Here is a 12,301-nt window from a genome sequence, read left to right as displayed (position 1 = left end):
TAGAAGAAATGCAGAAAAGGATGGTATTAACAGCTACAGAGTTCATAAACAAAGCATTGAACATTTGATGAATATAACTTAAGATCAAATTGGACTTTGTTCAATTGTATATATTGTATAAAAATATACGAAAACACATACAATAAATTTACAATTAGTTAGTTTTTTTTCCAACTATTCTGGCATGAGGAGTACACAAATAAATCACAACATTAACTTTGATATTATAACCTTTAACAGACGCATGTGTGTGTGTGTGTGTGTGTGTGAAAGAATGTGAGCAGGTGTATGAATGACAGAGTGTAAACTTTTCTACTAAACAACACAGAAAAAGCATTTAACTTTTTTTTTTTTAACAAATTATACACTTACAGTTTGTTTCATAGTCCATGAATACAGATCATGCATCACGGTCAATTTTCATGATCTCTTTAGCATAACTGATGTAGTCATGAAGAAGCCCCATCAGTACAGCAATCCAGGGCAGCGTCCTTCTTTAAAACCACCGCTGCATCAGTTTAGGGGAAAGAAGATTCTCCTCTCTGACCAGGATTCATCCCAGTCACCGCCTGCTCTTCATCAGTGGCTTAAGAGAAACAAATTTGAAAAAATTAAACATTTAATTCAACTATCCATTTTCAGGTAGAGGTGTATTCACATCCGTAAGGATAGGTAAATAATCGGTTTTAAAGTTTCAACACTTTGTGCGGTTGTTTAATGTCTCAGTCCACCACAGCGCTCCAGGAGGCTATAATGGCAGCACTAGTGTGAGGACAGGTGATATTGTTTGAATAAATATTGCTTTCAGAAAGCTTCTTTACTGAAACATTAAAACAGACATGACATTCACATACCTCACAATATTCATGTACATGGAGGGCTGCTCTTCAAACCGTTAGTTCACCAAATAATTAAAATGTTCATAATTTACTCTCCCCATGTTTTTCCAGACTCATACAAACTCTGTTCATTTTTTGGAAAACATATGAATATATTTAATATTCTCTTTTTGTGTCCTCCATTGCTGGTCTGGGAGACCAATATTTTATTTTGAACATACATGTTTGCTATCATATAATTTAAGATGTATTCATATATAAATATCAGAATTTACTTCTACAATAACTCTATATTTATTAAGCTTGAAAATACTGATTATCTAAACTATAAATGGATTAACAAATATTATGAGAAAACTAAAAATATATTAATTTATGTTGTAAAGACAGACAAAAGTCTTATAGGTTTGGAATGACTTGAGGGCAAGTAAATGATTTTTTGTGTGAACTTTACCTTTAAGAGCGAAGACCAAGAATAATGACTCTCCAAATCAGACAACTCCAAAGTTGGTTTGAGTTCTGCAATGAAAAACACAGACATCAATGGTCTTAATGAAATGAGCACATTATCACACTGTTGTTGCATCAAAATGTGAAGTAAACTGGCAGGAGACAACAGAAACATTTATTTTCTAAAAATAACTTACATAAAATCTCAAGGGAATGATGATCTCCCATGTCTCTTGCTTTTAACATCTACAAAATCAAAAAACAAACATTATTTTACTCTAAGTAAAAAAACAACAACTGATAACATGAAATTATGAAGTTTACTTGCCTTAAACGATCTTTCCCTCTCTTCAGAAGAAGCTGAGAAAACCACCTCCTCACACAAGCAGACTTGTGTGTCCTTAACTCCAGTTAGTTTGAGTTCTGCAAAGAGGGGCATCAATGGTTTCAATAAAATATTAACATATACATACATACATACATACATATATAAAATCACACTGTTTTTGCATTAAAATGTGAAGTTAACAGGCAGGACACAACAGAAACATAAATTTTCTAAAAAAAAAAAAAGTAATAATAATTTAACTTACATCAGTCTCAAAAGAATGAAGTTATCTTGTCTCTGGATTTCAACATCTAAAAAAAAAAACACACACATTATTTTAGTCTTAGTAAAAAATAAAGATAACTTGATGTTATTCTGAAGTTTACTCTCCTCAAACAGTCTGTCCCTCTCTTCAGAAGAACACCTCCTCATCCTCACACAGGTCTGTGACTCCTCACACAAACAGCTTCTGTGTCTTTAACTCTCAGCGCGAGGACAATGAAGACAGGAGCTGGACAAGTCTGAAACATTACATGTAAAACATACTTTTAACAGTTACCACTTCAACAGCCTCTAAATAATTATGCTAGTCTTTACTACACAATGCCGTTTCCTTTAGGAGACAAACATACATTCAGTTTAACCGCGAAAAGAAAAGACAAATTCACATGAGCGTAACCGTGACCATAACCGTTCTGTTAACGCCTCAAAGAGAACAGATAATGTAAAATCTTATGTAAATATGACAAAATACATTCACAGACGTTATATTAAAAGTACATCCTCCGTTCAATAACGTTACATGAGGCAGTTAAGACCTCCGTGTCCGAGGCGAAAACCACGTACGTTTTTTTTTTATATAACGTTAGATATAACGTTAAGCTCCTTTGTTTCCGCCTTTCATACAACCGGGTAAACAATAAAAGATAACTTACATTTTGAATATTTAACGTTACTTACCATAGTCTTTCACTCGCTTCTCACTTCTATCACGCTGAGAAAATGGCAGCTGCTTGCACTGGAGAGACGTACGATTTTGACGTGACGTGCGTGCTCTCCTTCACGTCCGCGTCCTCAACCCACCCCCGCTGGGTTAAAAAAGATAGTTATTTTCAACCCAAACTTGGGTTAAAACATCCCAAAGTCCTATCCAACGGCCTCAACCCAGCATTTGGGTTGAAAAAACAACCCAGCGTTTTTTAGAGTGTAGTTTAGGCATTTATGTGTATTTCTGATATGGTTACATTTTTTTTTTGTAGTTTACATAAACTGATTTATTGTGTATTTACAAACTTAATGTTGTATATTGTTTCATATAGATGTGTGACTTTTCTCTTTAAATACATTTTAATATTACTCCAGACTTCAATGGCACATTATTATTAAGATATTATATTAATAGAAAAAAAAAGTTATTTTAAATATTTTCACAATGTTACTGTTTTTACTGTATTTCTAAGCAAATAAATGCAGTCTTGATGAGCATAGGATTTCTTTTAAAAACATTTTAAAAAATCAGTTTAGATTCAGGTGTCTAAATCTCTCTTTTTATTTAATATAAATATACATAAGCCAAAAACCACAGAAGAAAATACAGCAAAAAAATTTATTGCCATTTTCATCTTTTTAGTTTGCACTTTAAGACTTATTAAGCTGCAAGACAAATACACTTTACAAGATATTCTACACAAAATATGCTGCCAAGGCTGCCGTTTTATCTTTAGGCTTTTCAGGATTCCCTTTCCCCATGGGCCTCCTCCCTCTTCCCCTCCCTCTCCATCTCCGCGCTACTCCAGCCTGGTGCATGGGATGCAACATGGTCACATGTTTCAGCTCCACCATATCCTGGAACACAGAATCGCAAAACACACAGCCAGTGCGTTGCGTTTCACCATCGGGCAATGGCGAGCGTCTCTTGTTGAAGTCCACTATGACCAGTGAGGCTTCGCAGGAATCACAGCTGTCCTGGGACACCTGCACTTTATGGGCCTGCTTAAAGAAATGCACCACCACGTTGCATTTGTTGCAAGCCATCCGCCACTTTGGACCCAAGGTTAATATTATTAAACAAGAATCAGAGCTTTATAGTTTCTCTTCATGTCTCTGAAGGGAGGGTTGCTGAAGAGAAACTTTTGCCACGAGTCCCTGAGGTCCACAGCACCAGCTCAAACTCATCCAGAGGACACTTTAGCTGTTTGTACAGATTAATGGCTCCATTCTGAGGCAAACTGTAGGATCTCGTCACAGTGAGAGCAGTGCAGGTGGCTAGGTTTGGCCTGGGGGTGATTAAAAAAGACCAATGTGTAAAGCAAAATTACTTTATATTTGACACTGCATAATGATAAAGCTTTAAAAAGCAATCTGGGTATTGTCTGACTCAACTTTTTGCAGTTGTAGAATACATTGAATATGCATTCATTGGAACGTTATATTTATTACTTATGAAAATATAACACCATTTTATTTAGATGTTGCATTTGAGCTGACTTTTTATTAAATAATGCTTCTCCGTGTTAAAAATTGATCATTTAAAACATATTGATGGTGGAAAACACAAGTCAACCACCAGCATTTACTGAAGAACTAAAATATTTCAGTTTATCATTTGCCATATAATTTACCGTCCGAAATGAGGACGTAACAGTAAAGACCTCAGTGGCTGACCTCACTCAGTACATTTGGCTTGAGAAAATCAGCATTAATCTCACTTATGCAAGCGGTTGACATTGAAGCCCATTTAACAGGGACATTAAACCATCAGCCTAAACTCTCATTTGAATGATGGGACATTGATGAATAATTTGTGAGTTATTCCACATTCAGATGGACACAGGACAATATTATGGTAAACTGATTTCTTGTTGAAGGTCATTTTCAGGTGCACATGTATTGGCTGAAAGGACAAGAGAAAAGCTCAAAGTGAATCAGAGTGGAAAAGAAATAAACCATGTGATTTACAGCAGCATGGCCATTCAGATGGTAATTAGGATCAAAGTTAGTGTGTGTATGCTCTGGGAGCATCAAAAACTTTTGCTGCATTACTCACTGCATGTAATCAACATCATTTCCTGTCAACATGATGTCAGATGTCTTAAAACTGTATTTCTGGTGTACAAAGTACTGTGGGTACTGTTCAAAAGATTAAAAAAAATATTGATTAAATTGATCAAAAGTGACAGTAAAGACATTCATAATGTTACTGTTTCATATAAAAAACTGTGTTCGTTTAAACTTTCTTTTCATCAAAGCATACTGAAATGAAATGCATCAAGGTTTCCACAAAAATATTAAGCAGCACAACGGTTTTCAACATTGATGATAGTAAGAAATGTTTCTTGAGCAGCAAATCAGCATGTTAGAAAGATTTCTGAAGGATCACATGACACTGAAGACTATGGAAGCCTGTGTCTGCCAATAAATAAAAAATAAAACAAGGTAACTGAGTTTTTATCTCACAATTCAGACTTTATTTTCTCAGAATTACGAGATATAAACTCACAATTCAGAGAAAAATAAGTCAGAATTGTGAGATAAAAAGTTGCAATTAGTCTTCAGTGATGAATAAGGTAGTCTGGAGGATTGGTCTGTTTCTCCAGTAGTTTGATCTCGTCCACTGTAAATGTGTCTCCTCTCTCACACAGAGGAGTGCGTGTGATGTAATCATACAGACACCAGCCATCGCTGCCTGCAAAGACAAAAAGATATTTGGTATTTTAGGATATTCCTGCAACATGGCCTCTGAACTGCATTTGGTTTATAGTTACATTACCATTCAAAAGTATTGTGCAGGTACGATTTTTAAAATGTTATGTTTTTTTGTACTCTGTAAGGCTGCATTTATTTGACCAAAAATATAGTAGTAACAGAATACAAATAATTATTATTAAAATGTATTAAAATAACAATAACCACTATTACCCCAGTCTTCAGTGTCGCATGATTCTTTAGAAACCATTCTAATATGCTGATTTGATATTCAAGAAATATTTCTTATTATTATCAATGATGCTGCTTCATATTTTTGTGGAAAATGTAATTTAACAAATAGAAAGTTCAAAACAACATTTGTTTGAAATAGAAGTCTGTTACATTATAAATATCTTTATTGTCAATTTTAATCAGTTTGATGCATCCTTGCTGAATAAAATATTTCTTTCTTTCACCAAAAAAAACAACAACAACAACAACAACATACTAGACCACCACAGTTTTAAATGGAAGTGTATATAAACTACAGGTCAAAAGTTTGGGATTTGGGATTTTTTATGTTTTTTTTAAAGGAGAATCTTATGCTCATCAAAGCTATATTTATTTGATCAAAAATACACGAAAAATGTAATATTGTGAAATATTATTATGATGTAAAATAATGCTTTTCTATTTTAATATACATAAAAATCGAATTTATTTGTGTGATTCAAATCTGAATTTTCAGCATCATTACTGCAGTCTTCAGTGTCACATGATCCTTCAGAAATCATTCTAATATGCTGATTTATTATCAGTGCTGGAAACTGTTGTGCTGCTTAATTAATATTTATTTTTTGGAACCTGAGATACTTTTTTTCAGGATTCTTTGATGAATAAAAAAAAAAAGAGCATTTATTTAAAATATAAATCCTTTCTAACAATATACACTACCGTTCAAAAGTTTGGGTCAGTAAACTTTTATTCTGTCTTTTTTGAAAGAAATGAAAACTGTTATTCAGCAATGATGTGGTCAGTAATTGAAGTGGCCCAAAAGAGGTGCCAGTACTCTATTAAAGCCCCCCAAAAAATAATTTTCTGTTCTTTTTTATTTATTATTATTACCCTCATCTCCTGAGGTAACAACAACTATATTGAAGGGCTTACAGCAGTCAACAGGCAACCTTAATAATAAATCCTTTTATAGTTTGTGGATTTGTTTAAGCTACAAAGAACTACTAAACATAAATAAAATGTGCAAAAGGATTTTGATCCCCAAACTGACTCAAATGATTCGCGAACCTGCTTTGAACTCCCAAACTGACTCAAATGATTCGCGAACCCGCTTTGAACTCCAAAACTGACTCAAATGATTCGCAAACCCGCTACGAACTCTCGAATTGATTCAAATGATCCGCGAAGCCGCTCCGAACTCCCGATTGATTCAAATGATTTGCGATCCCCAAACTGACTCAATGATTCGCGAACCCGCTCCGAACTCCCGAACTGACTCAAAAATGATTTGCGATCCCGCTCCGAACTCCCGAACTGACTCAAATGATTCGCGAACCCGCTCCGAACTCTCGAATTGATTCAAATGATCCGCGAAGCAGCTCCGAACTCCCGAACTGATTCAAATGATTTGCGATCCCCAAACTGACTCAAATGATTCGCGAACCCGCTACGAACTCCTGAACTGACTCAAATGATTCGCGAACCCGCTCCGATTTCTCGAACTGACTCAAATGATTCGCGAACCCGCTCCGAACTCCCAAACTGACTCAAATGATTCGCGATCCCGCTCCGAACTCCCAAACTGGTTCAAATGATTCACGCTCCATACTCAGAACTAGGAAGAATTAGGACGCGTGCATTGTGAAGGGCGCTCTGAAAAGCGGTAGTGAAGGCAAAGGATTCAAACCTCTATTAAAACAGATTTCCAAATGAAAGTACAGATACGCTAAAAGCACGTTCTGGGCGCATGGAGAGGTGGTGGTACGCTCAAGAGCTATATTTGGAAGTGGCGGTACTGAGTACTGGTGCGTGCCGGCCCACTTAAAAGTATGTTACATACTTTATTAGTTATTTAAGCTTAAATTAAAAAATAAATACATAAATATATACAACATTTTCAACATTGATAATTATAGGAAATGTTTCTTGAACAGCAATCAGAATTTCAAAATGTTTTCTGAAGGATCATGTGACACTGAAGACTGGAGAAAATGATGCTGAAAATTAAGCTTTGCTGTCACAGAAATGTATCACATTTTTAAAAAGATTAAAATAGCTATTTTACATTTTATTAATATTTCACAGTATTACTGTTTTACTGCATTGTTTTTTTTCAAATAAATGCAGCCTTGGTGAACATAAGAGACTTTTTTTTTTTTTCAAAAAAAAAAATAAAACTACCAAATACCCCAAATTTTGAAAAGTAGTGTGTGTTACATATTTTCAGTCTAAGTAATTAGTTAACTAGTTACATTATTAGATCATATAATATCACAAGGCAAGCTGCCCACCCATAGCAGAGCTGGCCACTGTATTCAGTGCAAGAGGTCTCTGCTTGGCTTTCTCTTTCTTAGTCACCGAGTCAACCTGCAAGAAAAGACACATGATAAATCATGCAGTTACACCTTCAGCACATTCTGCACTTCTGAAATATATGATTACATATAAAATAAAGAATTGAGATAAAAATACAAACTTTAGCCTACTTAGCAGTATTTGCCATGTTAACAAACATTTGACCAAAAACTCGCTCGGTCCCAGTCCAAGGTGAGGGGGCTGTCCTTGCCTTTAAAAACCTGTGTGCAATATGTAGAATATGCAGGAATTAAAAAAATATAGTGCAATATAATAAACAGCTGTTCTGTAAAAGAATTTGTAAAACTTGATTTTGCAATTTCAGCAGTAAAGGCCAGAACTGACCTTGGCCTATACGACCCAGTACACTTCAGGTTTGAAGGACTGGATCTTGTCATGCCGTTCCACACAGAATCCCAGAGTGGGAGTCTGACAGAAACCGGACGAGATCAAGGTGGAGTCCAAATTCCCATATTTCCCTTGGAAGTATTGGTCTGGAAACTAAAATTTAGAGATAATGGTGTGAACACCCTACTATCATCTTTTATTGGAACAGTTTGACAAATGCACTACTGAGTTAAGTAAGATTTCTTTTTTTGAATGAAATTATTTTCATTCTGCAAAAACATTAAACAAAAGTGACAGTAAAAATATCTATAAAGTATACATGTGACCCTGGACCACAATTAAGTGTTCATTTTTCGAAATGGAGATTTATACATCATCTGGAAGCTGAATAAATAAGCTTTCCATTGATGTACAGTTTAATAGGACAATATTTGGCTGTGATACAACTATCTGAAAACAAAAACAAATTGTCCAAATGAAGTCCTTAGCAATGCATATTACTAATCAAAAATGATTTTTTAAACTATATTTCTGGTAGGAAATTGACAAAATATCTTAAAGCAACATGGTCTTTACTTAATATTCTAATGATTTTTGACATAAAAGAAAAATCGATAATTTTGACCCATACAATATATTTTTGGCTATCGCTACAAACATGCCTGTGTAACTTAAGACTGGTTTCGTGGTCCAGGTTCACATATGTATTATTCAACAAAGAATCCTGAAAAATCCTAATTACCATATTAAAATGATTTCTGAAAGATCATGTGACACCGTCTTCACTGAAAATTCAGATTTGCTATCACTTGAAGTAATTAGATTGTAAAATATATCAAACTAATACAGATATAATAAAGATATATATATATTTTAAGTTTTAATAATATTTTGTGATATTACTGCTTTTATTATATTATTATAACTTGGAAAAACCTTTTCAAAAACATTTACAAAATCCTACCAACCCCAAACTTTTCAACAGTTGTGTATATTGCACACAACAAGATTGTATTGTAATGGTTTGAATAAAAAATACTTTCCTCAAATTATACTTTCCTGCAAAACATTAAGGATGGGGAATAATACAACAAGTCAACTTTGCATTGTCTTGTAGATACAGTTACAGATTTTGCCTGCATTTTCAAAGCAGTCCAACTGAAGACAAAATACTTGCCGATAAAGTCCAGACTCATGTTATGTCCACACACTGACGTCATCTTCAACCTCACATTTTGGCCCACGAAGCTTCCTGTGTACTCATGGACTGAACACGCTCCATTCAGGCCTTTTCGCGTCGAACAGCTACCTGTAAGTGAAAGGCAAAAAAAAAGAGAAGTGTTCAAGTATTTCTTCGGTTTCAGGTCCCACTGATTTTCATAGCATGGAAATAAGTCTGATAAATAAGAAAATAAGTCACTGAGACCATCATTCTTCAAAATATTTTCTTTTGTGTTCAGCAGAAGAAAGAAATGCATACAAGTTTGTGATGACATGAGGGTTTTGTGACATTTTAACATTCGGCAAAACATTTTAACCTAAAAATCATGCAAACATAAGCATACACTTTTCTTATTGCATTGATTGCATTGCATTCAGACTTTATCCTTAGCTTCAAACATCATTCTTCACACCTAGAACCACATCTCTAATGTCTGCAAAAGCAACTAATGTGATCACGTAAGCTTGACTTCTGCAGTAAGCGCTCCGTCAGAAACTTTAATGGTCGACACTGACAAACCAGCAGACTCAAAGCAGTCTAATTAGTGCTGGCATTGAGCGATCCATAATAAAGTAAAATGAGAAAGCTAAGAGCAGATTATGCATTATTCTTTTTCTATTTCGTGCTCTACCAGAGTTAAACCTGAATGACGCCATCGGTCCTCATCAGGTAATGAGATGCTGTCCCAAGGCTGAAATCTGATGAAGGAGTTCATTGTGAATGAGATGATGATGATGATGATGTCCTCTCTGGCTCACGCTACAGATTTTTGGAGGTCTCCATTGAGATGGTGGTACATAAATATAGACCCAAAAGGAGGGGATAGACACACTTGGACTGGAAGCTTTACCCTCTACAGGCACGGCAAGCCTCCAGCCTCTCGCTGCACTCCTCACCTCCGTTTCTCCAGCATGCAACATCTACAGGTTAGTATCCAACACCATTCTCACATGAACTGCCTCACAATCAGCTAGGACCCAGAACTAGAGAACTGCAGCTACTTGGACTGAATCACTTTCTACTTCTGATACAGCCGAATACAGACAATAACTATCCTTCAAAACGTTTGGGGTTGGTAAGGTTTCCTTATGTTTTTGAAAGAAGTCTTCAATGCTTACCAAGGATGCATTTATTCAAAAAATGCATTAAAAACAGTAATACTGAGAAACATTATTACAATTGAAAATAACTGTTTTTTTATTTTAATATACATTCAATGTAATTTATTTCTGTGATGCAAAGCTAAAATTTCAGCATCACTACTCCAGTCTTCAGTATCACATGATCTTTCAGAAATCATTCTAATATACAGATTCGGAGTTCAAGAAAACATGTTGAAAACAACTGTGTGAAAACCATCATTTAATCTTTTGATGATGTTAAAATGTTCAAAAGTACTGCATTTATCTAATATAATTTTTTTTCTAACATGACAAATGTCTTTAATGTAATTTTTTATCAATTTAATGATTCCTTGCCGAAAGTATGAACTTCTTAAAAAAGAAAAAAAAAGGGAAAAAAAAGACCCTAAATTTTTTTAAAGCTAGTGTGCAAATAAATCTAAATAATACATAAATAATGCATATATATAAATTCACCAAAAAACATTGAGAAATTGAGAAACCATGAAAATTAAATTAACCAAAAGTGTCTTGGCTGATCGCTAAATTAAAACAGATGGGGATCCAAACCTGAAAGTAAGCCGACACTAGATAAAATCCGTTTTTAGTATTTATTAGAAATTTGTTTAAAAATAAATAAATAAATAAAAATGTCTGAGATGCAAACCTCAAATAACTATAACTGAGAGCCTAGGACAAATTTTTAGTAAATATAGACTAAGGCACACAATGAATCTATAACTATTCTTTAACTTGAATGATGCCAATGTACACTGCTGAAGAGTATCTGTGAATGTAGTTGTTATATTTTGGCATTAGCATTAAATTGGCCGCAATCCATAAAGGGGTCTACAACTAAAAGACTGAAGATGACATGAGCATGACATTATTACTTTGTACCCGTCATCCAAAGCACACCAATGATAATGATGGTTTGTTGCCTACTTCTCATTCTCTCGCTCAGATTCTAGGACTCCTGAGCATTTTTGTGCTGGTCTTGAACCCCAGCCAGTGCAGTCCGATCATGACCCAGTGTGTGGAGCACACCTACTGCTCCTCCACGCTGAAAGAGTACCACACACAGCTCATCAGCCTGCCCAGCAGAATCAACGAGCGCAGCGTCGCTGCATGGAGCTACGAGTGAGTACAGCTGATTTTTAAGGCTTGTTTTAAAATATGGATTTACAGACATTAATAGAAAAGACGTTTTGATGCCAATTAGGACAATTTCAGACCATCAAATTCTGAATATATATATATATAATTTTTTTTTTTTTTTTTGCACTAATAACAGTGAGAACATCGACCTGGACCGTGTGCCACAGGTCATCTATGAAGCAAACTGCCTGAACGGTCATTCCTGTAAGGGGGTCGACAGCTCTTTCAGTCTGGAGAGCATCCCCATTGCAATCAAAATGCCTTTTCTCCGAAAAAACCCAAGATGCCCAACTTATGCACTGGAATTTGAGGATGTGAACATCGCCTGTATATGTGCTACATCCAGACAGAATTAGCGCTGGGTCTAACAATCAAGCATTCTAACAATTCAACTATTATAATAGCGTCACTTAAATGTAATCTCAACCACAAAGAAGTCTACTGAATAACAATGCTTATCATCTTAAACAAACACCACCACAATGCATACTACAATATAGATGTCTTGAGTTGCTAAATGCTTGTAAATGTGATTAAATAAACTAGTTTTGTAACAAAA

General features: G+C 35.0%; 1 protein-coding gene, 1 long non-coding RNA gene and 1 pseudogene across 2 annotated transcripts; 1 reads left to right on the top strand and 2 right to left on the bottom strand.

Moving 5' to 3' along the window:
- Positions 1–1,537, bottom strand: LOC127988034 (uncharacterized). The gene is made up of 3 exons (XR_008161493.1): positions 1,487–1,537; positions 1,294–1,358; positions 1–586 (listed from the first exon to the last, which is right to left on the bottom strand). It is a non-coding gene; the product is annotated as an uncharacterized LOC127988034 (long non-coding RNA).
- A 1,718-nt stretch (positions 1,538–3,255) lies between these two features.
- Positions 3,256–4,025, bottom strand: LOC128015001 (DNA topoisomerase 3-beta-1-like; annotated as a pseudogene).
- Positions 4,026–10,149: 6,124 nt separating this feature from the next.
- On the top strand, positions 10,150–12,301 carry LOC128013943 (uncharacterized). The gene is made up of 3 exons (XM_052597145.1): positions 10,150–10,389; positions 11,549–11,724; positions 11,879–12,301. Exons 1-3 carry the CDS (start codon positions 10,165–10,167, stop codon positions 12,096–12,098), a joined length of 621 nt encoding a protein of 206 aa, XP_052453105.1. The 5' UTR covers positions 10,150–10,164; the 3' UTR covers positions 12,099–12,301.

This window comes from Carassius gibelio, chromosome A5, assembly GCF_023724105.1.
Source record: "Carassius gibelio isolate Cgi1373 ecotype wild population from Czech Republic chromosome A5, carGib1.2-hapl.c, whole genome shotgun sequence".
In the NCBI taxonomy this organism is placed as follows: Eukaryota; Metazoa; Chordata; class Actinopteri; order Cypriniformes; family Cyprinidae; genus Carassius; species Carassius gibelio.
Note: the sequence above shows the minus strand (reverse complement) of the source record. Positions and strands in the feature narration are given on the sequence as shown.

What these genes read in the sequence shown, in the direction of transcription:
- LOC128013943 (XM_052597145.1), top strand. Translation starts at nt 10,165, where the DNA reads ATGAAGGAGTTCATTGTGAATGAGATGATGATGATGATGATGTCCTCT. An exon ending in CCAGCATGCAACATCTACAG is followed by an intron (nt 10,390 to 11,548) that starts GTTAGTATCCAA and finishes TCTCTCGCTCAG; the next exon opens with ATTCTAGGACTCCTGAGCAT. An exon ending in GTCGCTGCATGGAGCTACGA is followed by an intron (nt 11,725 to 11,878) that starts GTGAGTACAGCT and finishes CACTAATAACAG; the next exon opens with TGAGAACATCGACCTGGACC.